At 54.5% G+C, this 26,708-nt stretch overlaps 2 protein-coding genes across 7 annotated transcripts in view; one reads left to right on the top strand and one right to left on the bottom strand.

Annotated features, from left to right (window-relative positions):
* The first annotated feature begins 57 nt into the window (after positions 1-57).
* Positions 58-18,902, top strand: GET4 (guided entry of tail-anchored proteins factor 4). Of its 4 annotated transcripts, XM_026011270.2 has the most exons (10): positions 501-805; positions 1,286-1,448; positions 5,205-5,283; positions 5,632-5,713; positions 6,213-6,362; positions 11,658-11,796; positions 13,097-13,237; positions 13,336-13,411; positions 13,573-13,645; positions 18,063-18,902. In XM_026011270.2, the coding sequence occupies exons 2-10, from the start codon at positions 1,303-1,305 to the stop codon at positions 18,146-18,148; spliced, it is 972 nt and encodes a 323-aa protein (XP_025867055.1). In that variant the 5' UTR covers positions 501-805; positions 1,286-1,302; the 3' UTR covers positions 18,149-18,902. The 4 variants fall into 4 exon arrangements, with proteins under 4 accessions (XP_072609461.1, XP_025867055.1, XP_025867057.1 ...); XM_072753360.1 differs by lacking the exons at positions 501-805; positions 1,286-1,448 and adding an exon at positions 58-363; XM_026011272.2 differs by lacking the exon at positions 1,286-1,448 and having other exon boundaries at positions 667-805.
* Positions 18,732-26,708, bottom strand: part of ADAP1 (ArfGAP with dual PH domains 1) — a 65,872-nt gene continuing 57,895 nt past the window's right edge. For all 3 annotated transcript variants that reach the window (XM_072753357.1, XM_072753356.1, XM_072753358.1), the window contains exons 7-11: positions 22,607-22,690; positions 22,350-22,412; positions 21,828-21,899; positions 21,422-21,650; positions 18,732-21,342 (exon numbers count right to left, since the gene is read on the bottom strand). In XM_072753357.1, the coding sequence (XP_072609458.1) occupies positions 21,314-21,342; positions 21,422-21,650; positions 21,828-21,899; positions 22,350-22,412; positions 22,607-22,690 (477 nt within the window). In that variant the 3' untranslated portion in view covers positions 18,732-21,313. The remainder of the gene's footprint in view (positions 21,343-21,421; positions 21,651-21,827; positions 21,900-22,349; positions 22,413-22,606; positions 22,691-26,708) is intronic.

Below are 26,708 nucleotides of genomic sequence, written 5' to 3'. Positions count from 1 at the left end.
TCGGCCCCGCCCCGCGGTCACGTGGCGGGCCCCGGCAGGCTCCGCGCCCCCGCCCGGGTCACGTGGCCGCCCGCCGGCGCGCCCGCCTGCTGCTGCGCGCAGCTCCTCGCGGGCCACCGTAGAGGGCGTCGGGCGGCCGCCGGGACGGAAGCCGAGAGGCGCTGCCGACCGCGCCTGCGACAGCGTCAGCCCTGCGCGGAGCGCCGGCCCGATGGCGGCGGCGGCGATGGCCGAGCAGGAGAGCGCTCGGAACGGCGCCCGGAACCGAGGCGGTGTCCAGCGCGTGGAGGGCAAGCTGCGCGCCAGCGTCGAGAAGGGCGACTACTACGAGGCGCACCAAATGTACCGGACCCTCTTCTTCAGGTAGCCGCGGCGCCGCGGCCGCCGCCTTCCAGGGCTTTCCGCCGAGCCCGGCGCCCCGCCCCCGGCCGCCTCCCATTGGCCGCCCCGCGCCGCCCCGGGCCTCCATTGGCCCGCGCCGCTGTCTGTCGCCGCGGCGGTGGGAGCAGGCGGGCGGCCGGGAGGCGGAGGACCCGGGACGCCGGGCGGGCCCCCAACCCGGCCCCAACCCGGGGCCCCACCCTGGCCCCGGCGTCCCTTCCTCGGCCTTCCCTGCCCGGCCCCCGGCCCGGTGGTGCCCATCCGCGGCCTCGCCCGGACCGAGCCCCGGGGTTTACGGCCCCGAGCACCTCGCTCGTGCGGGTGAAACGTGCTCCTGCCCCGCGGTGGAGCAGCCGCGTCTGTGAGCGCCGCCCACACCTACGCGGCCACGGGCTCCGGGGGCGCGGCCCGCCCCGGGGCAGGGGTACGGGGGGCTCTGGGGGCGCAGCGGGGGCCTCGGGGCGCAGCGAGTGCCCGGGGTTGGGGGTGCAGGAGGCTTTGGAGGCGCAGCGAGTACTGGGGGCTGGGGGCGCCAGGGGTTCTGGGGGTGGAGTGAGTGTTGGGGGCTGGGGCGCGGGACTCCTTGCAGGTGCAGGAGGACTAGCACTACGCGTGCTGAAATAAAGGGCGTTTCTCCGCGCGGCCCTGACGCATCGGCAGGTGTACGGCCTGTGGTGACCCTCGTGTGGGCTGCACGGTAGCTGTGGCTCGTTGGGACATGCTGCTGCTGTGACCTGAGTCGCGATGTGTGTGGGACAGTCTGATCCCTCTCGGCCCCGGGGGGTCGGTGTGGGTGGGCCCCAGCCACAGGTGCAGGGGTTCAGTCAGTTAGCTGGCCTTTTCTCTCCAAGCCGTAGTGGTAGGGTACTGATGGGCCACCGGGCTGGGCCTGTTCATCTTCCAGGCCTAGACTTTCCTGTTATGCATCAGCGACAAGTTGGATGGGAGGCTCTGGGACTCTGCGGTTCTGTCCAGGGCATGCTCGAGCTCCAGGGCTTGGAGGACGGGGTAGGAGTGAACAAAGCTGGCCACAGGCCTCCCTGGTCTGGCATCTTCACCAGCCCGAGGTGCGTGCATCTGAGGGGGAGCTTTCCCAGTGCTCCAGATTGGCCCAGGAGCTTGCTGTTCTTGGGATTGCCATGTAGATGTTCACCCCGGTGATTAATCAGCAAAACTGGATCCAGCAAAACTGGATCTTCCCAAAAATAAACAGTGTTTCTTGTTCAGAGACAGTTCTGCTGTGTGGGATCAGCTCTCTGACCAAAGTGTGTTTGGGGGTGGTGATGGAAAGCAGGCTCTCCGCCAGCCCGGCCTTGATGTGGCTTGGAATTCACCTGTCCTCTGTGACCTGTGACCAGCCTTGGCCTCCCCTGTGGTGTATCTGGGGTACACCTACACCTCTTGGGGGTTGGGAACGTAAATCCTTTGCCACACGGGGCACACCGGGCACGAAGTTAATGGTCGCATTCATGGCCATCCATAAGGCCCATCTGAACTAGCCTCCAGTTGTCCTTGACTCCCAGGGTACCATCCCCATAGACCTGGGACTCCAGCCTCACTGAGACCCTCCTGGGTGTGCGGCTCTGAACAAGTCTGATTTACTGGGTCACCCCAGGTTCTTGGTTTTATATGTTTATATCAAAGTGTTTACAGGAAACGTGCAATTTGATGAGTTTTGGTGCGTATGCTCTCATGAAACCGCAGCCAATCAAGTTAATGGAGAACATCCATCACCACAAAGGTTCTGTTCTCTCTCTCAGAATCTCTCTGATACCCCTTGGCCCCATGCAGCCACTGCTCTCTGTGGCCCCATAAGTTAATTTGCATTTTCTAGAATATAATGTAAGTAGAATCATATCCTCTTTTTTGTATGTTTTGAAAACTCAGAATGATTATTTGGAGATTTACCCATGTGTGAAGCATTAACTCATTTCTGTTGCCAAGTGGTGTTCTGTACTGTGGATGGACCACAGTTTGTGACCCGTTCACCTGTTGGCTATGTTCACCGCATTGCTTTTTTTTTTTTTTAAGATTTTATTTATTTTACACATAAAAAAAAGGTTTTATTCATTTTAAAGATCTTATTTATTTACTTGATAGAGCACAAGCAGGGGGAAGAGCAGGTGGAGACAGAGAGAGAAGCAGGCTCCCCACTGAGCAGGGAGCTCAACACGGGGCTTGATCCCAGGACCCCAGGATCATGAAGCTGAAGGCAGATGTTTCACCGAACGAAACCCACCCCCCACCCCACCCCCGCCAGTCGCCTCCAAATCGCCCTGATTTTATTGTCGTGTTTCACAGCCGTTGAAAGAGAAGGGGACGTGGAATGGGGTAGCCCAGTGGGTTGGACTTGGTCAGTGTGCATGCCTCAGGTGTGGGTAGCAGTTGAGTCCCAGCAGTTAGCTGGAGGCTCTGGCGCATCCATGGTACTGATGCCAGTGGGTGGCCGCCCAGTGTCTTCAGACCTCCCTCCGCCAAGACGAGAAGGGAGTCCCTTTTCTAGGCCTGTTGGGTTACAGGTGCTCTGTCATCCTCCATCTCCCTTCTGGCTTCCATGGCTGTTTTGTGGGATGGCCAGAGGGCCTCTTGGCCCATGCCACCACCATCACCCCCTGGGGATGGCTCTGCAGCAGCCTGCCTCCCCTCAGGGCCTTTCTGAGGCTTGTGTGATTTTGTCTCTTAAATCAAATGAAAGTTTTTAAAAGAAAAACTTCAGCGGGCACGTGGGTGGTTCCATGGTTTAAGCATCTGCCTTCGGTTCAGGTTGTGATCCTAGGGTCCTGGGATGGAGCCTCATGGGGAGTCTGCTCAGCCCTCTCCCTCTGACCCCCTCCGCAGTCAGTTGTTAGCTGAGAGATGGCAGCAGCACACACCCACCAGGTGTGCCAACGCTACATGTGTGGGTGCAGACATCAGAGCTGTGTGCGTGGGCCCTGGCTGGAGGGTTCTTGCTTCTCCTGCTCTCAGCCCCCCTCCCAGGCCTTGGACCCAGACACTAAATCCCTTCCCATACCTTGAATTCTGCAGAAAGAAGCACGTTCATTTTTCAGGGTTGCTTTTCACTATTTTTTTTGTGGGTTTTTTTTTTTTTTTTTTTTTTCTGACTTTCCTCAAACCGCAACAGGTGATTTCACCTGGAGGGGACAGGTGCTGGAAATGGCACATCATCCCATCCCCCTTGGGCCCCTAGCCCTAGGAAGGGAGTTACGTCGGGTGCTTGAAAGCAGGCCCTGTTATCCCAGGGATTTGCTGTCACTTGCTTCTTAGCAATTGCTTTCATCAGGTGTTCTGAGAGGTGGTCTCTTGCTCTGTGTCAGATGAGCCTGGGGTTTGGTCACGTCTTAAGTAAGCAGCTCGCTGGCAAGATGGTCACTTAGGATAAGTGCGTATGTGTCCACGCAGATGGCAGCATGAATACTTGTCTTTCCAGAATAGCCAGTGGCAGTGCTGGCCCCAGGTCGTGTGCTGGATGGCTCCCAGCAGGATGAGACTGGGATGAGTTGGGTTGGTGTGGGAGTAGGTTGTGTGAGCGTGCGAAAGAGAGAGACGCAGCTCGCAACAGTGCTTCTGCAGAAACTGTAGGCCCTGCGGGTACCCTGCCGGCTGGCAGAGGTTTTCTTTCCTGGGGTGTGGGATTTCCCTGCATGTGACGGGGGGGGGGGGGGGGGGTGTCTGGTTGTGGAACCTTTTTGAGGAAAAGCCTGTTCCTGTAGTTAATTGAACGGCTAGGCTACTCATATTCCCACCTGACCTGTTGCTCCAGGGGAGCTGCAGGCACGCTCCCAGGTGTGCGTGTTCGGTGTTTGCCTGTCTTGGTAGCACCTCAGTGCTGCTGCTATAGTAGTATTCTTTAGTTTTTGTGTCTTAAACAGGAGGCACAGACTGATTGGTTCTATTTTTTTTCTGATGATCATGAAGTTAAAATTCCAGCCAGTGAATCCAGTGTCAGCTTTGGGGAGCCGCTTCCTGCTGACTTTCTCTCAGGCCCAGCTAGTGTGTTGCAGGCAGATCATCATCCCGTTGTTTGTATTTAGTTACTTGTCAGGCTCTGGCTGCTCTGTGCTTCTGTGTCTGCAGCTCAGGAAACTGAGAAATGTGTTCAGAGTGGGAAAGGGTAGGAAAGGGTGGAAGGGCCCTCCACTAGTGGTGCGGGGGCAGGAGCCAGAACGCAGAGACTGTTGGTGCAGTCATCACAGTGAGTGCTGTGTGTCCATCCCCCCTGAGTCTCCATCCAGGAGCTCCCACTGTCCCAGCCTCTGAGCGCTGCTTTGACTCCTGGTTCTTTGATGGGCCCCAGTGTGCCACTCCATCCCTTATGCACCTCCTTCCACCCAGGCACGGCCTATGCTGGAAGGTCACCCAGGCTTTCTCTGGGTCCTTCTGCTGAAACCCTTGAGCTGCTCCAGGCACGTTTGGGCACGGACAGCATCCCTGCCAGTGCTGCTGTCAGATGTGGGACATGGGTCTGCTGGTCCCCAGAGGCCCAAGTTGCTGACAGCAGGGACCCAAGGGCACCCCAACGTGGAGCCTGGACAGACTCAGGCAGGGTACTGACCACTGGGTGAGGTGGTGGGCCTCAGGAAACAGAACAGAGCTCCATTCCATCTTTGGAAGGAGGCCTGTATCCCTTCAAGTGTGTGTACGGGATTGTTTGCTTTATAAAGCTTTCATGTTTACTCATTTTAGCTTGAGCATTTAATCTCCAAACTATAGCCATTGGGTCGGGTGAATGTAACGAAGAGAGTGTGTTGGAGGATGTCTGCACTGAAGCATCTGCCTCACTGGACCTAACTGGGGCACTGCTCCTTTTCTCTCTCTTACAGATACATGTCACAGAGCAAGCACACAGAGGCACGGGAGCTCATGTGCTCAGGGGCGCTGCTGTTCTTCAGCCACGGCCAAGTACGCAGCGGGCTTGTCCCTTTCTCTGTTTGGGGCCTGCGGGTTGGAAGAGGACTATCCATGGAGAGGCGTGGTGGAGAACCGTGGACTGTTCTTGGTGCTGTCCACAGCTGGGCGAGTGTCCTCATTGTCGTGGGGTGCTACCTGAGGGTGCACTGCATGTCAGCTGGGGTCTCCATCCTTCAGGACGCACTGCCACTTGAGCTCTGGGCTCAAAGGAGTCTCCTTAGCTTTGCACCACCATGCATTTCTAGCTGGAGACCGGAGCGGTCACCAGCTTTGCCGTGTCTTCTGAGAACCAGCCAGAGCTCTGTTTTTGTGATCCTAACTCACTTCCATGTTTTGTAGCAAAACAGTGCTGCGGACTTGTCCATGCTGGTCTTAGAGTCACTGGAGAAGGCTGAAGTCGAGGTGGCCGATGAGCTGTTGGGTGAGGCTTTCTTACTATGCATGAGGTACCTTCACACATGGAGTAGTGATACCCCTAAACACACGCTCTGGTTGTGTCCCAGACACCTGGCTGCCCAGCTTTCCCCGTGTAGTAAATGTCCAATGGGGAAGTCCTTCTTAGGAGCTGCCTGGCTGGAAGGATGGAGGAGGGATGCTCCTGGCCTCTGTACTCCGGCATGTTACCTCCCTACCTGCCCAGGCCTTCCTCCTCTGTGGGCCAGCTCCCTGCTATAGCCCACACCCCCACTCAGCTCCTTGACAAAGGAGTGTGTGGCTGTTGGCTCTGCAGCTGAGAGGTCGGTTGAGGGTAGGGACCTGGCGGGCAGGAGGGGTACATGCACGAGGACACCACAGCATGCCAATTCCCAGGTTTTGAAGTGAAGTAACTTTTATTTTAGTGAATTTTTGTAAGATGCAGCATACAGAGAGCTGAGAAGTACTGTTTCTTTGGGTAAGAATCTGTGTTTGTGTTGTTTTAGAAAATCTGGCTAAATTGTTCAGTTTGATGGACCCAAATTCTCCAGAGCGGGTGGCTTTTGTGTCTCGAGCCCTGAAGTGGTCCAGTGGAGGATCTGGGAAACTGGGTCACCCTCGGCTCCACCAACTGCTGGCCCTCACCCTGTGGAAAGGTAGGCCCAGTACCCCCATGCACAGAGCATCTTTTGGTGGTGGGCGCTGGTGTTCCCAGGAACAGCTATCTCTATTTATGCTCCCCTTTGGCTTTTGTGTTGAACTCATGGGCCACAAGTAATGAGGGAAGATTCTGCTTTCCGTGGGGCGGCCTTGGCCATCCCTGTCCCCCAACCAGTTTCCTTTCTGGGACATCCTTCCCAGACTGGTTCTCTGAGGGCACTGTGCTCTGTATTTTCTTCTTCACATCTATCTCAGCTTCTGAGGAAGTATTTGTGGGGACTATTCAGTCTACAAAGGGGTTCCTGGCAGTTTCTGGGTGTGCTTCACACCTGGAGCTCTGAGTCTGCTGCTCAGGCACAGGAAAAGGCATTTGGTTGGGTGCCCTGGGACAGCATTTGTTCAGAAGATTCTAAGAGCACTGTGCAGGCAGCTCATTCACACTGTGTCAGCCGTCCCGGGGGTCCACCTGTGTGCTCTGGTGTTAGCGGCTGCCCACTGGGTTGGGGGCAGGCGAAGGGGAGGTGATATTTGGCAGGTGCCTTGGTGGGAGCAGAGGGGCAGCCTCCTTTTTGCTTGAAGGTGACCTTCTGCCAGTAACTTCTGTGACAGCAAGCTCCTCCTGGAAACAGCCTCTTTCCAGCAAGTGGCATGGTGGTCAGACAGATCATAGGAGGTGGTCAGTCTCCTCCATAGCCCATGGGCCCAGGACACCTTCCTGCTTTGCTTCTTGTGCAGTGGCATGCACACGTGTGGTGGGCGCTTGCCACGAACCCAGCTGGGAAGCCCGCTGTGTGAGCATATGTGGCCTCCTCCCATCTCCCCTGTGGGCCATGGTGCTCACTCTGCCGTGTGCCGCCCCCCCCCCCCCCGCCCGTGGCAGGAGGCTCCTCCATCCCCCTCCACACTGAAATGCCACCCCTACCCTCACCCTGTAAGATGAAATGAATTCACAGGCCAGACTGTTGAGGAAGTTTCTTGGAGGGCAGAATTCCTTCCACACTCCTACTCAAGGAGGACGTGGGGCCTGAGAGAGCAGCTGGCACCTCCGGGCCAAGGCGAGTGTGGGCTCCCTCCCCTGCTGGCGCACATTCCTCCATACCTGGGCCACCCCAGCCTTCACAGCTAGCGTGGTGCCTGTGTACTTTCTGTCTGTCCCACCCTAAGGATGCTGGGGTGTCCAGCTCTCACTGCTGTTGCCAGGAAACCTCTCGGCAGGAAGCCATCTGTGCTGGCCAGCCTGGCGGGGGGCAGGTGGGGAGCCCCAAAGGCCCCTGCCCTAGACTCTTGCCTCATCTTCCCAGACAGCCAGATCTGCATTCAGGAGTGCCTATGGCAAACCCGTGTTGCCAGCGAGCATTTATTTAGCACTCCTTTGACCCAGTCTATATTTGTGGAGTGTGTGGGGAGATGCCAGGCAGAAAGTGGAACATGACCCTGTGTCCCTGGCTGAGAAGCAAAACTTAACGCTTCAGCAGTCCTTCAGAGGCTTCAATGGTTAAGAGCCAGCTACAGGGCATGTATGTCTAATAGTACGATTTTAAAATTCAAAATATAGCAATTACACATAGTGCTTGAGGCACAAATCCCGAGTGAGAGAAGCACAGACTCCATATCCTGTCCTCCCCCAGAATGTCCACGGCTCGTGTCCACATTGTTGTGGCGCCCAGGGACAGGCCCACAACCAGGCTTCCCTCTGGGGTGGTGGAGTGGGAGCTCCAGGCAGGTGCGTCCGATGAGGCGGAGCCACCTGCTGCCGTGTTGGTTGGCTATCCACAGCTTGCATCCACATGGCACGTTTGCTGTGTGGTATTCCATCATTCAGGCATACTTCATTCTGCTGCACTTCATATATACCGCATCTTTTACAAATGGAAGGTTTGTGGCTACCCTGCCTTGAGCAAGTTTATTGTCATCCATGTTTCCAACAGCACTTGCTCACTTGGTGTCTCTGGCACAGTCAGTAATTCTAGTGATCATGTAGGCTTTTTCATTATAATTTATTACAATGATCTGTGATTGGGATCCTTGATATTGTAAGTTTTGGGGTGCCAGGAACTGTGTTCCTAGAAGAGGGTGGATTTCATCAGTAAATGTTTGTATGCTGACTGCTGTACCGACCAGCCAGTCCCATGACTCCCCCTTTCTTTGAGTCTACCTGTTCCCTGAGAGCCAGCAGTATTGAAATTGGGCTGGTTCATGACCCTACAGTGGCCTCTTCATGTTCCAGTGAAAAGAGTCACGTGTCTCTCATTTTAAATAAGCTACAGATGGTTAAGCTCAATGAGGATGGCTTGTCCAAAGCTGTGGTAGGCTGAAAGCCAGGCCTCTGCACCAAACAGCCAAGTAGTGAACGAAGGCTAAGGTAGGTGAGGAGGCTGGTTCATGAGGTTTCAGGAAGGAAGCCTTCTCTGTAACCCTCTAGGTGCATGATAAGCAAGTGACCCAGAAGATCTAGCTGAGATCATTACTGAAGGTGGCTGCACTCAACAGCAGATTTCAGCATAGATGAAACAGTCTGATATTAGAAGATGCTGTCTAGGACTTTCAGGACTTTTGTACCTAGAGAGAAGTCAGTGCTTGTTTTCAGTGGACAAGCTGACTCTCTTGTCAGGGGCTAATACAGCTGGTAACTTTAAGTTGAAGCCAATGCTCATTTAGCATTCTGAAAATCTTAGGGCCATTAAGCATTATGCTAAATCTACTCTCCCTGTCCTCTGTAAATCCAACAACAAAGCCTGGATGACAGTGTATTTACTTACACCATGGTTTACTAAACATCTTAAGCCTGCTCTTGAGACCTGCTGAGGAAAAAAGCTTTCTATCAAGATATTACTACTTACTGACACTGCACCTGGTCAAACAAGAGCTTTGATGGAGATGGGCAGCAAGATAAATGTTTTCATGCCTGACACAATATCCATTCTGCAGCCCATGGATGAAGAAGTCGTTTCAACCTTCAAGTGTTATTATTTAACAAATACATTTCACAAGGCTATTGCTGCCACAGACAGGGAGTCCTCTGATGGTTCTGTGAAAGGCCCATTGAAAACTTTCAGAAAGGATTCATCATTGTAAATGCCCCTAAGAACACCAACATCCTTGATTCATAGGAGGAGTCAAAATATCTGTAGTGACTGGAGTTTGTTAGAAGTTGACTCCAGCCCTCATGCATGACTTCAAGGGGTTCAAGACTTTGTGGGGAAGTCACTGCAGATGTGATGGAAATGGCAAGAGAACTAGAATCAGAAGAGCGTGAAGGTGGGACTGAACTGCTACCATCTCACACTTTAATGGACGAGGATATGCGTCTTACGGATGAAGTGGTTTCTTGAGATGGAGTCCACACTTGGTGAAGATGCTGTGAGAAATCACATAAACTGAGCTGATAAAACAGAAGCAGGGTTTGAGAGGACACCCAGTCTGAAAGAAGTTCTCCTTTTGGTACAAGGTTATCACATGCTACAGAGAAATCCCTCGTGAAAGGAAGAGTCCTTCAGTGCAGCAGACATCATTTTAAAGAACTTGCCACGATCACCACAGCCTTCAGCACAACCACCTTGATTGGTCAGCAGCCATCGTCAAGGCACGACCCTCCACCAGCAAATAGAGAAGAAGTCCCCAAAAGCTCAGGTGGTGATTACCATTTCTTAGCACCTGGTGTTCAGACCGTGCTCTTGCACACTTACTTAACAGACTTTAGTGTCAGCATATCTTTTATGTGTACTGGGAAACCAGAAAGTTTGATTTACTTTGTTGCAGAACTTGCTTTGTTGTGGTGGTCTGGAACTGAGCCCACAGTTGGCCCAAGATGCTCCTGCAAGGGTACCAGTCCAGTTCTTGGAGAGAGCTGTGTGCTTAGACAGAATGTGGGTGTAGTTTTGCCTAATTTTTCTTCTATGATACTCTAAAACCAAAAGGTTATTTTGAGGGGTCCAAGGGAGTGAGGAGAGGCAAAACAGCACAGGTACACAAAGAAATGCGGAATCAGAATTATTCTGAGGTCCTAAAGGCAGTGTGCTGGGCGCTGAGAGCTGGTGCCGAGGTCTGGAGGGCAGCTGTGCCCAGGCAGGAGCAGGTGTTCCCAGTAGAAGGTGTCAGGCAGCTAAGGCACGGGCCTCAGCCTTGGACATGCATGGGAACCAGGTGGCTTGTGAGCAGGACAGGGGCGTGGGCCAGTCTGCTCCAGGAGACAGGCCCGGGTCTGGGGAGGTGGTCTGGGTCTCTGCCTCGGCCCACCTGCCACTCTGGGTGTTCTGTGCTTGGTTGGTTGCTGAGCACGCCCGTGTAGCTCTGGCAGCCAGAAATGGAGGGGTGGGGTGTTGAATCTGCAGTGTGCGGGGTAGCAGATTTTTGAGTGATGAGTGGGGAGAATAGGTTTACAGCCTGAGTCATTTACTGATGTTGGGAAGATTGGGATTTTTGTCGTTTTTTTTTTTTTTAACAAACGCTTACAAACAGTTGAGCATTGGAGGAGCCACCCCCTAGCACGTCCTTCCCTGTCCCCTGCTGTGCTGTTAGCACTGAAGTCTCATGCCTTGCTGAAAGGTGTAGCCACAGGGAACAGGGTGACAGGCCCCTGAGATGAGCATGTCAACTGAGTCACCTGTTGGGGCACAGGTTCCAGTTTGGGGCCCGAGATTCCATATTTCTGACTAGCTCCCAGGTGACCCCATGTTGAGGGGGACCCCCTGGTCTCCTCTAGGGCCACCGTGGGGATGAGACGTGTTCCTGCTGCACGCAGGACCTATCCCTCCTCACAGGGACTTTCATCCAGAAGGTCTTCTTCCCCTGCCTAGGGGGAGCTCTGCCTTTTGGGGGGGATGGACTGTGAACATGGTGATTGAATCTGTGGACGTGGAATGTGCCTTGGAGGAGGCAGGAGGGCTGGCCGGCCAAGGGCTCAGCACATGCGTGTCAGGAGGGTGGGGGCCGTGAGGCTCTTGAGAGAACAGGTAGCCTGACCTGGTCCTAGCTGCCACACAAGATTCAGGGCATTTGCGTGTAGAGGTCAGTGTGCCTTGCATCTCATTTCATCAGAAGCATATGGAACTACCGCCATGTGAGTCCGAGGGTCCCCTGTGGGCCATTCCTCGTGGGTCTGCTCACATGAGCACAGACGCAGGGACCCTGAGCACCGGGGCAGAGCAGTTCAGCTGGAAGCCCGCCCTCCCCAACTGTGTGTGTTTGCCCCATACGTGGACCAGGTATGCAGAATGAAGGCAGGTGAATGCGAGCAGGGGACAGCACGCTGACATGTCTCTCTTCGTCGGTGCCCCCCCTTCCCTCTGTAGAGCAGAACTATTGTGAGTCCCGGTACCACTTCCTGCACTCCGCGGATGGCGAAGGCTGCGCCCACATGCTGGTGGAGTACTCGACCTCCAGAGGCTTCCGCAGTGAGGTGGATATGTTCGTGGCCCAGGCGGTGCTACAGTAGGTACCCACGTTTACTCGGTCACATCTGGGCTGGCACAGCTGCCCGGGGCTCCATCCCTTGTGCCTGCTCAGACCTGTCAGGGACACTGCACGCTATCCCCTTAACTCCCCTGGGCTGACTGGTGAGACCTCAGTCAGGCAGCAGGGAAGTGAGTGTTCTGAACGAACATTCCGCCCAGCTTCTATTTTCTCACATTGCCTCTTCCCTGTTTTTGGCTTTTTTAATATCAGGCCACTATTTTTTGTAGGGCACATGTATTTGATAAACTTGACGGGTGTCTTGGAATGAGGAGTGTGCGTACTTTTGCAGCTTTCCTGAGGCTGCTTCTACCTTCCCAGACATCTCGTGTGTCTGAAGGGTTCCTGCGAGGGTGGTGATGCCCCAGCGCCACCCCCTGCTGCAGCCCGAGCCTGTCCTCCTCCCCTCAGGCCTCCTCGCTTCCTCCTCCTCCTTGAGGACCAGGATGGTGCTGGCACCCTCAGCACAGGAGGGAGGGTTTGCAGCAAGCACTCTAGTGGGCCCACACCACCCGCCTGAGCTCAAGACGTCTCGAGTGTGCTCTAACTGAAGAAACAATTGGATTTGGTGGCCAGGCATTGAGATAGGGAGCATCTTACGAGTTTAAAGAGGTTGGGGTCACAGAACGCTTGCTGTACTTGACAGCACCTCAGAGCTTCCACGTCCGCCACACAGTGACATGTTGCTGGTGTCTGCTACCGTAAAACGGAGACATTTCTCAGACCCCAGAGCTCCCTGCCCCTGGCCGTGTGGCATATGGTGCAGAGTCCTTGGAGTCCACCAAACACCTTCTCGTAGGTCCCTCCCTATACTGTCACAAGTTGGAGGCCTCCTCACGGTGAAATCCCACTGTGGGGATGTCGTCCCACCCAGCACAGTGTCTGGGGGCACCCTCGGCCTCATTCCCAGGGGGCCCTGGGCTGACTGCTCATGCAGTCAGGCCTGATGGGTGCAAACAGGTTGTAGTCCCAAGAACTCCCTGCAGTGTCGTAGCTCTGGACCTTGGACATAGTCATCTTCCCCAGTTTAATCTCTTCACCTGTAAATTGTGGGAATCATGAGGTGCCCTGCTCACCGGGGGCAGCTCATCTGAGCATCAAGCCTGGTCCGGCAGCTCCTCAGGCCACCAGAGCTGCGGGATCATGCGGGCAGGCGGCCCGGGGGCTGTCAGCTTTCTGCACCCCTGGAGGCACCCCGTGTCCAGCGAGCATGTGAGCTTCTGTAGAAGTGCTGCCATTTCCTCCTTCAGCATCCCTCTTACTAGGATATGACTTCCAGGTTTCTCTGTTTAAAAAACAAAAGCAGTGCGTCAGTGGTGTTCACAACGTACACGCAGAAACACCCATCCATTGAGAACGGCCCTCCATTTGTGCAGCCCCTGCTCAACTTCATCTGGTTTCTGCTGTTGGCTGTAGATGGGTGAGTCTTCCCTGAGTGTGCAGGGGGTGTGCACGGGCGCTTTCTTGTTCTGTGATTTTCACTTGGAAAGAGTTGTGTGCCCCATTGTCTTGTTTCAGAGGCAAACTGACGGTGTTCACAGTGTTGTGTGAGCAGTACCAGCCATCCCTCCGGCGGGACCCAATGTACAATGAGGTGAGTGGTGGGTGGGGCTGGGCAGCCGCTGGAGAGGAGACGCCCCCAGTCCCTGTGTGGCCCTCAGGGACAGGACAGGACCTGAGATGAGGGTGGGGGGAGGTCTTGTGCATCCAGCATGTTCCAGCCCCACAGTAACCCCATGCCCCTGCCTCCTCCAGTACCTCGACAGGATAGGGCAGCTGTTCTTCGGTGTGCCACCCAAGCAGACGTCGTCCTACGGGGGCTTGCTAGGTAAGATGGGAGCAGGGGGCACCCACTGGGAGGGCACACAGTGGGCCTGGCTGTGTGACACCCGGCCCGCACTGGGTCTCTCCCCTGGCACTGCCGGGCGTGCTCATGCTGCACTCTGGGGGCCCCACATCTCGGGCCGGCCAAACCCAGCCTAGAGGCTCTGTCATCCCTAGGGCTCCCTCTCCGTTGGCCACAGAATCAAGGCAGATTGCTTTTTTATTCTGGTAAAATACGCACGTCTTAAAATTTGCTGTTTAACCATTTCTCGGTGTCCACTTGAGGGGCACCGAGTACATTCCCACTGCTGGGCTGGCTTCTCCTTATCCGGCTCCAGAATGTTCTGTCCCTGTGACACACTGACCCCTGCCCTCTCCCCCAGCCCTGCCATCTACTTTCTTTGTGAGTCTTAGGACACCGGGACTTCGTGTGCATGGGGTCCCCACATGTGTCCTGTGTCTGGCTTGTGTCATTCGGCCTCACGTCCTTAGGGTGCATCCCTGTGGTGGCAGGTGTCCTTTCTGAGGCTGAACAGTGACCTGTTGTGTGGACGGATCCCACTGTGTTACCCATCTCTCCATGATGGACTCTGTAATGCTGCTGTGAACACGGGGGGTGTATATCTGAGCCCCTGCATCCAGTGCTTTGGGTGATACACCCTGGGATTGCTGGGTCGCATCGAAACTGTTTAATTTTTGAGATGCTGCCAGACTGCCTTTCCCAGCTGTGTGCAGGGCTCCAGTTTCTCCATGTCCTCGCCCATACTCACTTTGTCTAGGACTGTGGTGGGTGTGAGGTGGGGTCTCACTGTGGATCTGACCCACGTCGCCCTGATGATTAATGATGTCATTTCTTGTGCTTATGGGCCATTTGTGTGTCTGTGTGTCCATTCAAGTCATGTTTTAAGTCAGGTTGGTGAGTTCTCTATACTAGGTGTCGATCCCTTATCGTATATAAAATTCTGAAATATTTTTTCCCGTTCTGTGGATTGCCATTTGTTTTAAAGACTGTTTTCTAAAAGCAGTTTCAGCGGGGCCCTGGGTGGCTCAGTCTGACCCTTGATTTAAGCGTCCAACTCTTGGTTTCAGCTCAGGTCATAAGATTGAACCCTGTATTGGGCTGCATGCTCAACATGGAGCCTGCTTGGGATTCTTCTCTCTGCGCCTCCTGCTCACATTTATATGTGCACGTGCGCTCTCTCACTCTCTCTCTTAACTAAGTCTTTAAATAAGTAAAAGCAATTTTAGCTTCATAGTGAGATAAAGAGGAAGTTATGCCCTCACAGCAGTTACAGGCACCCTGGTCAGAGCGGTAATTTTGTTAAAATTGATAACCCTACATGGACACAGCACCTGAAGTTTATAGTTTGTGTTGGGGGTCACTTTTGATGCGTACGTTTATAGATTTAGACACATGGCCACCACTAGAGAGTCCTGCAGCGTGGTTTCTGTCCTAAAAATCCTGTGCTCAGCCTGCTCACCCCCTCCACACACCCCTGCCTTTTCTCTCTGTGGGTATTGCCTTCTGATGCATAGAATTTTAAGTTTTCATGAAGTCCAGTTTACCTATTTCTTCTCCATTGCTCTTGCCTTTAGTGTCCCATCCATAAAGTCATCGTCTGGTTCAGTGCTGGGAAGCTTTGGCCCAGTGTTGTCTTTTAAGAGTTGCACTGTTTTAGGGTTTACCTTTAGGTCTTTGATCCATTTAGTAGAGGGGTTTTGTACATGGTGTGAGGTAGGGGTCCAGTGTCCTGGCATTGTTTGCTGAAGATACCATCCTCTCCCCGCTGCGTGGTCTCATGACCTTGTCAGACACTGTTTGACTCCTATGCATGTGGGCTTGTATCTGGGCTCTGTCTTCTGTTCTGTGGGCCTGTGACTGTTTGTAGACGCCACACTGCTGTTACTATTCTGTAATAAGTTTTGAAATCAGGAAATGCGAACCCTCCAGTTTTGTTCTTTTACCAGATCGTTTTGGCTGTTTGAGTCCATTGCAGTTCCATATAAATTTAAGGATGAGTTTTTCTTTTCTTGCAAACAAACCATTGGAATTTTGACAGGGACTGCATTGACCATGTAGATGGCGTTGGGTGGCATTGGTCTTAGCAGCAAGTCCAGTCCTCTAATCTGTGGACATGGGAAGTACTTCCATTTATTTATGACTTTATAATTTCCTTTTCAGATTGTTCATTGTTGACATAGAGAAACACAGCTGATTTTTGTGTGCTGACTTTGTATCCTGCTGCATTGCTGAATTCACTTATTCTAACAGCTCTTTAATGGAGTCTTTAGGGTTTTCTGCATATTTGACCATCTCGTATGCAAACAGATCATTTTACTTCTTCCTTTCCACTGTAGATGCCCCTTCCTTCGTTCTCATGCCTGATTGCTTTGGCCAGAGTTTCCAGTACTGGGTGTGCTGGAGGTGGTGAGAGGAGGCACCGTCCCCTTGTTCCTACTCACTACTGAGGATTACATTTGCCGTAAGGTTTTCAGAGACGGCGGTGACTGTGTGGAGGCGGTTCCTCCTGTTTCTGGTTTGTTGAGTGCTTTTATGGGAGCGTTGGGTGTAGTCAAATGCTCTTCCTGTATCAGCTGAGATAGACAATCGTGCGGGCTTCCCCTGGTTCTGCTGATGTGTTGCATCACTCTGGCAGGTGTTCACAGGGAGCCCTCTGTGCACTCCATAGACGAAGCCTCTTGTGGTGCATCGTCCTTCGCATGCTGCCGAGCCCTGTTCTCCAGTTGCCTGCTGAAAGTGTTGGCATCTGTGTTCCCAGGGGATGCTGGTCTGTGGTTTTCTCGTAGTATCTTTGGGGTTATGCTGGCCCCATAGGATGAGTTGGGAGGTGCTCCCTCCTCAGTTCTCTTGCAAAGCTTGAAGAGGATTGGTGTTGGTTTTTAAATGTGGAGTAGAATTCACCAGTAAAGCCATCAGGGCCAGGGCTTTTCTTGGTTGGGAATTTCCAATGCCTGATCCCATCTCCTTCCTCGTTCATAGGCCCCTTCAGATGGTCCATGTCTTCGTGATTTAGTCTCAGTGGGCGTTAGAGGCCAGGTTTGTGACCCTGTGCATCAAGGCCAGGCCTCTGCCCCTTGTCTGCCTGGATAGCGACATGGTGTGGCCTTCCGTGGGGTCTCATACAAACTTCTTGCCTCCACCAGGTCCGCAGCCAGTGTAGTCCTCTCATGTGAAAGTGGCTTTTCTGAGCTTGAGTGTGGTGTTACTTTTGAGCAGGTACATCCTATTTCACGGAGTTTGTAGTTCACCCGTATGCACCTAAACCTGTCCAGCCATTTAGAGGTCTCGCAGGGCCAGGCAGCATGTGGCTTCCTTCCTCAGCCTCCTTCTGGAAGTGGCGTTGCAGATACATAGATGGCTGTTCCACGTAAGGGGTCCGCATCCCCCCACACTGACTGCACCGTGTTCTGGCCGGACCTGAGGTGGCCCCAGGTGATAGGCTCAGGTGGGGGGGGGCTCGTCCCACAAAGCTCGGTGACACTGCTCCCACCCCACTGCCTGAACCCGTGTGGCTCCCTGCTCGTGGGCCCTGCAGGGTTGGGCCGGGGTGTTTGTGTTCTCTGGGCCAAAGTGCACTCTGTGGAAAGGTCCTTTGAGATCATTGTGAAAGTTGTTGGTAATTGGACTTTCTTCTTGTAAACTGCGGTTCAGGATTGGTCTAGTGAAGGCGTCCCCACCATGTGTCCCAACACTCCTGCCACATCCCAGGCCTGGATGGGGCTGCGGGCATCCGAAGCCAAGGTGGTGCTTGCGTGTCTCAGCTTGCCGTCCTGCCCTCGCTCCACACCACAGGGTGTCCTGTTCCTTCATTTCCCACCAGAACTTCAGACTCGCCCTTTCTAGCACCTGGGCTGCTTGTGGCTTGTTCATTGGACCTGAGTTCATACGCCTGGATCTGTCCAGAGAACATTGTTCACCTTTCCATTTGTTTTCATGATGGTTTGGTTTCGGGGGACTTTCTGATCTCCCGAATTTAAACTGAATCCTTGTTCTTTGAATAAGTATAGACAAGCAAAGTGTCAATGGTGGCAGCTTCTATGGGCAACAGTGGTCACCATTTCTGCGTGTGGCCTTTGAAACTTGCATCCTGACCTCTTTCTGGACACCTGTAAGAGTGTGCACCTGTATGACGTACATGCTTGTGTCCGCTCAACAGTGACCTCCCCAGGGCTGTCCCAGGTGCTGTTCTGTGTCCCCCGTTGGGCACTTGGGGTCTCTCCCCAGCTGTCGTCAGATTCTTGCAGACATGCCGAGTGTTCCCAGAGACTTGTGGTGGGGGGTTTGCTCAACCTATTAAAGCCCTGGAACACGGCGCCACGGAAGGTGGGATTCCCCAGGCAGGGAGGTGCTGACAGTGTGCAGCTGCCTTGCCCCTGATGGCACCTGCGTTTGCTTCCAGGGAACCTTCTGAGCAGCCTCATGGGCGCCTCGGAGCAGGAGGGCGAGGACAGTCAGGACGACAGCAGCCCCATTGAGCTCGACTGACCCCGTCCACCTGGCCTGCATGAAGATGCCCCGACCCCGGGCCCTCACACTTGGGGCTCCCATTGTGAGGCGGTGGTAGCCGCGTCAGCATTTGCGCGCCGGCTCGGGGCCGCGCGGCGTGCTGCGGCCGTGCTGGCTGGGCTGCACGCGCATCTTCAGACTGCCCTACAATAAAGCACAGGCCTTGCCGCGCTACCACCCTCTCCCTGTCCTTTGTGTCTGGTTTGCTTTGGGAGGCGACCTGGCGTCCGGTGCAGGCCCATAGGCCTGACCCCGTCATGGTTGGTGTGGGGGGTGGCCGCTCTCCAGCCGCCCCGTGTGGACATCCTGTGGTGGCCTGGCCACCAGTGTCCCGGAGAGCATCTGGGCGGCTGTTCTGTGCCGCACCCCGAGGCCACAGCCATTTGGAACGGGTCTCACAAAGGGATCAGGAGTCCTTTCCACGTTTCGTAATGCAGTATTTATTTTCTTCGGGTGATTGATTCCTTTGACCTGGCGTTGTAGGTTTTCACCAATTAACCAGTCCAGGAGCGAGCAGACCTGCCCTTTCTCACTGACGCTATACCAGATGCCCCCAGAGCAATGACAAGAGGGGAAACACTTTATTTTTTCACAATTAAAATAAGAGTTGTAGATTAATACACAGTGATCATGCATGGGAAGGAGTGAGATACACACTTTTATTGACTGTAAAATGGAATTTAAAGGAAGGTTTGTGTTACTTGTTGAGTTGAAATAAATCCTTTATACTGGGCTTTGCAGCGCTCGTCCTTTCTGAGTGAGCTCCTGGGTCCGGTGGGCGGGAGCGGGTGCCGAGGCCAGCGGTGGCCGAGTCTGTGCAGACCGTGCCCACAGTGGGTGCTGTGAACAGCCACACATGGCCAGTGTCGGGACAGTCTCGTGATCTGCATGTAACTACACGGCGGTGGCTTATTTGCATGTGAGAAACCAAATCCAGTGGGTTCCTGCATTGTGGCAGGTTCTGCACCCAGGCCGTGGGGTGGGGGAAGGAGAGTGCTGGGCCCCCCACAAACTGCCCAGAGAACCTCTCGGGAGAGGGTAGTGTTGGAGGGAGTCCCTGTGAGGGGCAGGCCCTGGGGCGACGGACAGCCGGCTTGTGCTGTGATGCTTGTTCTGAAACCACAGAATGCGTCCAGCGCAGTCAGCGGGAGGGAAGTTGGAACAGAACGCAGGTTTTTATGTGTGATTTTGCCCAAACTCTGTAGGTGAACACAGACCACACACCCATGCACATCTGGTGTCCCGCCCCACTCCTTTAGTAGTGGTAGTGGTGTCTGTCCTGACCCTCAGCATGTGAACACCTCCCTCCTGGGGGGACAACTCTGAGGCCATGCACCCGACCCCGCTTTCCCTGTGAGCCTTGCCATGTTTCATGCAGTTGTGAATGGTGCTGTCACTTTCTGGAACCACAGCATCCCTTTGTAGCTGGGCGGGCCGTGTGTTCCCCAAGTCTCCACTGCAGAGCACGAGGGAGACGGACCCCAGAAGCACAAGCAGCCCGCCACGCCGAGGTGTGTGAGGTAAGCACAGTGACCACCCTTGCTGAGCCGTGAGCTTCCACCTAGAGAAATTCTTCTGCCAGTGCTAAAATGTTTCTTTTTAAAATGTTAGTGTCTTGGGCACAGCACCCTTGTGTCTGGGTAGAGAGGGTCTAGAAAACCAATCCCCGAGAACTTGTGACTAGGGCTGCTCCCCACGGGGACCGGTGCTCCAGGGGGACCTCCAGGTTTTCAGTTCCACCCAGAATGAGACCTCCTGCCTCTGAGGCTTGAATTTCCTTGACTAGAAGAGGGTAAGACAGACCAGCGATTGTGGGTGGTAGTGTCTGTCTTGGTTGGGGAAGATGCACCTGCTTGGAGGGGGTGGGGCCTCCAGGACTTGGGCTGGGGCCCTGGGTGACCCTGTGACGGTCTTCACGCCCCCGGCCCAGCTGTCAGCCTTTGCTTGGCAGAGTCAGGGCTGAGATGGGGGTGATGGGGAGCTCGTGTTCCTCTCTTGACTTGCAGCTGCCCCGCCCCAGTCCAGGTTTACATGAGTCTGAGCAGGGGAGCCCTGTGCTCAGGTATAGCAGGGAGTCAGGTACCCTTCTCCTAGGGGTGTCCCCACTTCCTGGCGTATCTCTGAGGCCAGCAGCTAGGTCCTCCTGGGGACCCAGAGCCCCCACCCCAGCCTTGGACATACACAAGAGGCCACTCACTTCAGGATAGGACCTGCCTTGGGGACACCCTCCTGGTCTTCCCAAGGACCAATCCAGGGCTGCCTTAGGGGATGGGAAGGGGGCTGGGGGACCACCCAGATCACCTGGCAGGTACCCCTCATCTAAACACACTGTTCCCCCCCAAGCCCCCCAAGGGTGGACAGAGCCAGGGGCACCTGGGGAGGAGGCTCAGTGGCTGTAAGTACTGGCTGGCCAGTAGCATGCTGGGTCCTGTGGGGGCCACTCTGGGCTTCTATCTTCCAAGGGCTCGGTGGCCACAAGGTCAGGCCAGTGGAGCGGGGCAGCAGACAGGAGCTGACCCTCCAACCTCCCTCCCGATCCAGGCACGTGGGGCCCAGCCGGCAGGCAGTCCTGAGGCCATGGCACGTGGGAGCCACAGCTCAGGGGGTACCTCTGAGCCCAGGACCCTCATGCACGTGCCAGGTCAGCTGCTTGAGGGGGAGGACGGTGTCCCCCATGCTAGCACCCAGGACCCCACGACTGACACACAGCAGGTGCTCAATAAATACTTGTTGAAGGGGACTTGGAGGAGGGGAGGCATGCAGGCCGCCCGCTGTCCCCATAGCCCGGCCTCCCGCTTAGGGGCAGGGTCCCGCTCAGGTGGGCAGGTGGCAGGGGAGTCAGTGAGGGGCTGCCGGGCTGCCCAGAGCCAGGCCCGGGCCTCAGGAAGGGTGGTCCAGTGGGCAGGGAGGGGGCAGGGACGGCAGCACGGTGGGGTCAGAGGCCGGTGGCCTGCAGCCAGTGTCCAGAGAAACAGGTCCTAGTGGCTAAAGCTCAGGCCCCACCTGGCCGTGTGTGGGGCTGCCCCTTAGCGCAGGGCCCGGACGCCGGTTCCTCCATCTGCTGGCCCTCCAGGCTGGCCGCTGCCTCCTCGATGGACACTTCCAGCGAGTCCGGCTCCCTCGGGCCTCCAGAACCACCTCTTGTTAGGGTTTATGCTTGAAGTGGGCTTCCACTGGAAAAGAACAGCATCCAGCTGTGTCACAACCACATGGGAGGTTGGGGCTCCCTCCCCAGCCCCCACCTGCACTTACCTGCGTACTCCTGGGGTAGCATGGGCCTGTCCACCACCTTCCGAAAAGCCTCCACCCAGGCCCGCTGCTCCGTCTCTGTCTCGCAGGCCAGCAGGAACCTCCGTTCCGGCGTGACGATGGTGATGCCGTGTGGCCAGTGATGGCCCTGGGTGGACGGTGGGAGCCCGTCCAGCACCGTGTAGCCGCTCTCTCTGCTGCCGATGAAGACTTCCCCACGAGCGAAGGCATCCTGTGGGCGGGGGGGGGGGGGGGGGGGGTCCTGTGAGTCTGGACCCCTAAGATCCAGCCCTCCCTCCTGCTCCTCGTCCCCACAGCCCATGGGCAGCAAACGTGGGCCTGCCGCTCTTCTCAGCGTTGTGGGGGAGGAGACGTCCCCCTGCTGATCCCAGCCCAGACCCGCCCTTACCAGGGGATCTTTGAAGTACATGAGCCTCCGGTCATCCATGGTGAACCAGCGCTTCCGGAAGCCTTCCGTCTGCTGCGGGTCAGAGAGCGCCGGGTGCCGGCCAGTCAGCCTGAGGAACACGAGCTCCCCCTCACCCCCCACGTACGCTCATTCATCCTGCTTCATGCTTCCTGCGGGCTGTCCGCCCTGGGGCCACACCAGGGCCTTTGCGCTGGTCGTTCCTCCCATGGCGGGGTCCTCCCCTGCCCTCTGCACCGCTTCCTCCTCGCCACTCCTCCCTGGGGGCAGTTAGAGCCCCGCCTGGGCTGGGGGGGCAACCGTGCGTGCTGCACACAGGTGGCCGATGCAGAGGGCCAGAGCGCTACAGTCCTGGGCCATCCGCACCAACGGGACCTGTTAGGAGCACCCAAGGACACCCCGAGTCCTTGCCCGGGGCGCTGCAGGCGCTCTGACCCTCCAAGGCCACCCCAGACCCTGGTGGCCAGGACGGTGATCTCTGCGGAGGCTGCCGGTCAGACCCACCTTGGGCCCGGTTTTCTCCATGTAGCCTTCCTTCAGGTAGTTCCGGGACAGCTTGGGCACCAGCTAGGGCAGAAGATGGGCTCAGGCTGGGGCCCTCCCCGACGGGCTCCCTCCCCCCTTTCTCGCTGCCACTGGGCCAAGAGGTCCCAGGATAAAGGAGGGGGGTGTGTGGGAGCCCTTGGCCAGCCCTCCGCCCACCACCCCAGGCTAGCGGGGTACCCCTCATCCCCCAGCAGGTACAAGGAGCTGCCACTCACATCGGCGTCACTGGCCCCCGGAAACGCCACCTGCAGGTAGTGGAAGCGGGCTGCACGGAGCGCATTGAACCAGTCCACGATCTCCTGTGGGTGGGAGGCAGGTGTGGGCCTCGGCCCCGGGGCTGGCCGCGAGCGGGGCTGTGAGCTCTGCCTCCCTTGGACTGTCCAGACTCCCCCCCACTGTGTGCCGGGGAGGGCTGCCATGAGCACAGGCGGGAGCGCAGGCGTGTGCTGCAGGCCGGCCCCAGGTGGCTGGGGGCCTGGGAGCGGGCCGTGCTATGGCCAGCCGGCCCCCAGGCCCTGATGTAGCCTGGGCACGGGTGGCTTTTCTCCTCTCAGATGGGGCTATTTTTACAAACGGCACATGTTGCCCAGAGTGAGGCTCGTCTATTTTTAAATCCACCCAGAGCTGCTGCCTCCCATCTTCAAGTGTGGCTCTACGTGAGCCAAAGTCCCTCACTGGACAGGGTAGACCCGCAGCCCCTACCTCTCCTTGCTGCCCTGCCCCCCCCACTCCAGGGACCCCTGCCCACTGGATGCTGGACTCTGCCCCAACCCTGGCTGAGCCCAAATAGCTCCTTCCCCTGCCAACACCTGGCCATTGCCGGCCACAGGGCACCTGCACACCAGTTAGGGCTCCCGTGCTGCTCACAGGGGTCACTCTATGCCCACCTGGACCACAGCCACAATTCCTCCTCTGCCACACTCACCTGCTGCACACCCCACAAGTTGCTGACCACAGCTTGTCACCAGGCCTGTCCCCTTGGGCTGGCCCAGTGCTGCAGTGTCTCCTTCTGCACTGTCTTCCCCGCCTGGTGCACAGGACTCCCAATCCAGGCAGTGACTTACACTCTGGGCCCTGCCCTCACCACTGTGCTCTCCAGTCTCCCCACAACCCCTGGGGCCAGGCCTCCCACCTCCCTCAGGACTCCTTCAGATCATTGAAACCATGGTAACTGGAAGGGTCACCGGCAGTTCAAGTTGGGCTGTGACACCTTCCCAAAGAACCACTGCATCTCCAATAAAGATAGAAATCCACAGCATGGCCGCAGGCCCTGCAGGCTCTGCCCTTCCTTTCCTGCCAGCCTCCACCTTGTCAGCTGCTCAGATATGTCCTGTTGCATTTGGCCACAAGGCCTTTGCACATGCCACTCCAGTACCTGTCTTTACCCTTGGGATGCAGAGCATCATGCTATACATACAGAAGGGCCCTGGGCTCAATCTCCCAAGGAAAGTGGAGGTTTCTGGATAAAGCTAAAGATTGGCCCACATGCTTTGATTCATGTCTTGCCTAGAACCTGTTAATACCACATAACAGTGCATGCAGTCTTCCAAAACCAGATCATGAAGAAATAGAAAATTTGAACACGCTAATTACTAGTAACAAAATGGAATCCATAATCAAAGAACTCACAACACACAAAAGTCCAGGACCAGATGGCTTCACTAGTGAATTTTACCAAACATTTTTTAAAAGGTTAATAACTATTCCCAAACTATTGCAAAAAAACTGAATCTGGAAGCTTTTCTTCTTTCTATGAGGCAAGCATTATCCTGATAGCAAAGCAGACAAATGCACTATGAAAAAAGCTACAGGCTATGCAAAATTTTGCATCCATGAGGATGTAAAAATCCTGAACAAAATACCAGCAAACTGAATCCCAAACAATATGGTTGAAAGGATCATTCACCCCTAGCAAGTAGCTTCCAGGGATGCAAGCAAGGATGGCACAACATTCACAAACCAGTCAACGGGATACGTCCTATCAACAAAAGGTTTAGGAACCATATGATCATCTCAACGTATGAAGAAAAAGCAAAGGAAAGCATTTGACAAAATACAACATCTGTTCACGATAAAAACAAAGTGAGGTTCGACAGGCCATGCTGACCTGATAAAGCCTTATCATGGGACAAACCTACAGCTGACCTCACACACCCTGGGGAACAACTGAGCACTTTCCCCCTCAGACCAGGAACAAGGATGAGATGAAAGAACAGTAGTAACTGAAGCCGTATGGAGAAATGATCTCAGGAAAGGTTTGTAACTCTCCTGTATAGGATTTAAAAGACTCATGCTTTTTTTTTTTTTTTTTTTTTAAGACTCATGCTTTTAAACAAAAAAAGTAATCAAAAATTAAAAGCTACCATTACTAAACTTGTTTGTATTTGCAAATCTTATTTTATACGTACATTAGGAAATAGTACATTTAAAAGAATGATTATATCTTGGGGCACAGAGTGTGTAAATGTAATACTTTGACATTGACAACCAAAAAGGTGTGTACACACAGCTGTGAAGGAGAAGGTTTCTGCATGTTACTGAAATCAAACTGTAAAATCAATGGGACACCTGGGTGGCTCAATGGTTGAGCATCTGCCTTTGGCTCAGGTTGTGACCCCAGGGGTCCTGGGATCCAGTCTCACAACAGGCCTCCCATGGGTGGCCTGCTTCTCCCTCTGCCTATGTCTCTGCCTCTCTCTGTAGTCTCTCATGAATAAATAAATAAAATCTTAAAAATAAATAAACTATAAAATTGATTTAGAAGGTTATAAATTTAGTATGCTAAATGTAATCCCCATGGCAACCACAAAGAAAAGAGCTATAGAATATACACAAAAGGAATTAGGAGGGAATTTAAACTTTTCACTAAAAAACTAAACACAGAAGGAGACAGGAATGCAGGAAACAAGGGAGAAAAAAGCCATAGGCCACACACAACACAAAACGCACAGGACAGGAGGAAGCCCCTCCTCACCAGCGTTCCCTTTAAAGGGAAACGAAAGAGCCTCTCCAGTCAACACAGAGAACGGCAGGATGGATAAAAACATGTGCTGCGACCACTGGCTGTCTACGAGAGACTCAGCTGAGATCTAAAGACACAGCAGGTTGAGAGTCAACGATTGGAACACACGTTACGTGCAGACAGTCCCCAGGAGACAGCTGGTTCCACCAACATCACACAAACGGACTAAGTCAGGAAAAGGTCACAAGGGACGAGGAAGGACAGTGCATGTGAGTAAAATCCTCAATACAGCAGGAAGATCTAACAATCACAAGCATTTACGCACCTGAGCACAGACCATTAAAACATAAGAAGCAAAACCCCACAGAACTGAAGGGAATAGCCAGCCTAGAATAACAGCTGGAGACAGTGATGCTGCACTCAGAGTGATGCTCAGAAACACGGACAGGAGTAAGGACACGGAGGACTTGCCCCAGCAACCAACCCCGTCCGACCACACGGTCCACCCAATTAGGATGGCACACGCGTTCCTCCCCGGTGCCCAATGGACGTTGTACTGTCGTATGGGATCGACCACACGTGAGGCCTCAGGTAAGTCTTCATAGATTTTAAAAGGTAGGCTACATACAAAATATCCTCTCTGGCCAGAAGCAGGCCACCCATGGGAGGGATTCTCTCTGTTACTATTCCTCTATTAGGTTGGTTCAGTAATAAATGTGAGACCTTTCAGCTGAGCTGCTGCTGTGTCCTGATTTGTGAAGTACTGAATTCCCCCTCCTGTCAGATCTCACATAGCACCGTCTGATAGAACTTTCTGCAGTGATAGAAATGGCCCTTGACAACGAAGTATTTAAAGTGTGCCTAGGGGACGCCTGTGTGGCTCTGTCTGCTAAGCATCTGCCTTTGGCTCAGGTCTTGACAGGGAGTCAGCATGTCTCCCCCTCTCTGCTCCTCCCCCTGCTCATGTGCTTTCTCTCAAATAAAATCTTTAAAAAAAAAATCCTCAAGAAAATACTAGCACACAGAGTTCAGCAGCATATTAAGGAACATACACCATGACAAAGTGAGATTTATCCCTGAAATGCAAGGGATGTTCAACATGGGAATGGATGAGTGTAATATCTCACAACAGAATGAAGGAAGAACAAACCACGTGATCATCTCAGTTGATGCATAACACATATTTGACAAAATTCATTTGGAATATCTGGGAACCCAAGTAGCCAAAGAATTCTAAAAAAGAACAAAACTGGAGGAATCGCAATTCTAATTTCAAAACTTATTACAAAGTCACTGTCTAAATAACATGGCACTGGCATAAAGGCAGACATAGACCAGAATAGAAGACAGCCCAG

This window comes from Vulpes vulpes, chromosome 3 (assembly GCF_048418805.1).
Source record: "Vulpes vulpes isolate BD-2025 chromosome 3, VulVul3, whole genome shotgun sequence".
Classification (NCBI taxonomy): domain Eukaryota; kingdom Metazoa; phylum Chordata; class Mammalia; order Carnivora; family Canidae; genus Vulpes; species Vulpes vulpes.
The sequence above is the reverse complement of the archived record's forward strand: the minus strand, read 5'-3'. Positions and strand labels throughout refer to the sequence as shown.

Excerpts from the sequence above, each read along its gene's own strand:
- GET4 (XM_072753360.1), top strand. The coding sequence starts at position 212 with ATGGCGGCGGCGGCGATGGCCGAGCAGGAGAGCGCTCGGAACGGCGCC. Across the intron at positions 5,284-5,631 it reads TGTTCTTCAGCCACGGCCAA|CAAAACAGTGCTGCGGACTT; the intron begins GTACGCAGCGGG and ends CATGTTTTGTAG. Across the intron at positions 5,714-6,212 it reads GGTGGCCGATGAGCTGTTGG|AAAATCTGGCTAAATTGTTC; the intron begins GTGAGGCTTTCT and ends GTGTTGTTTTAG.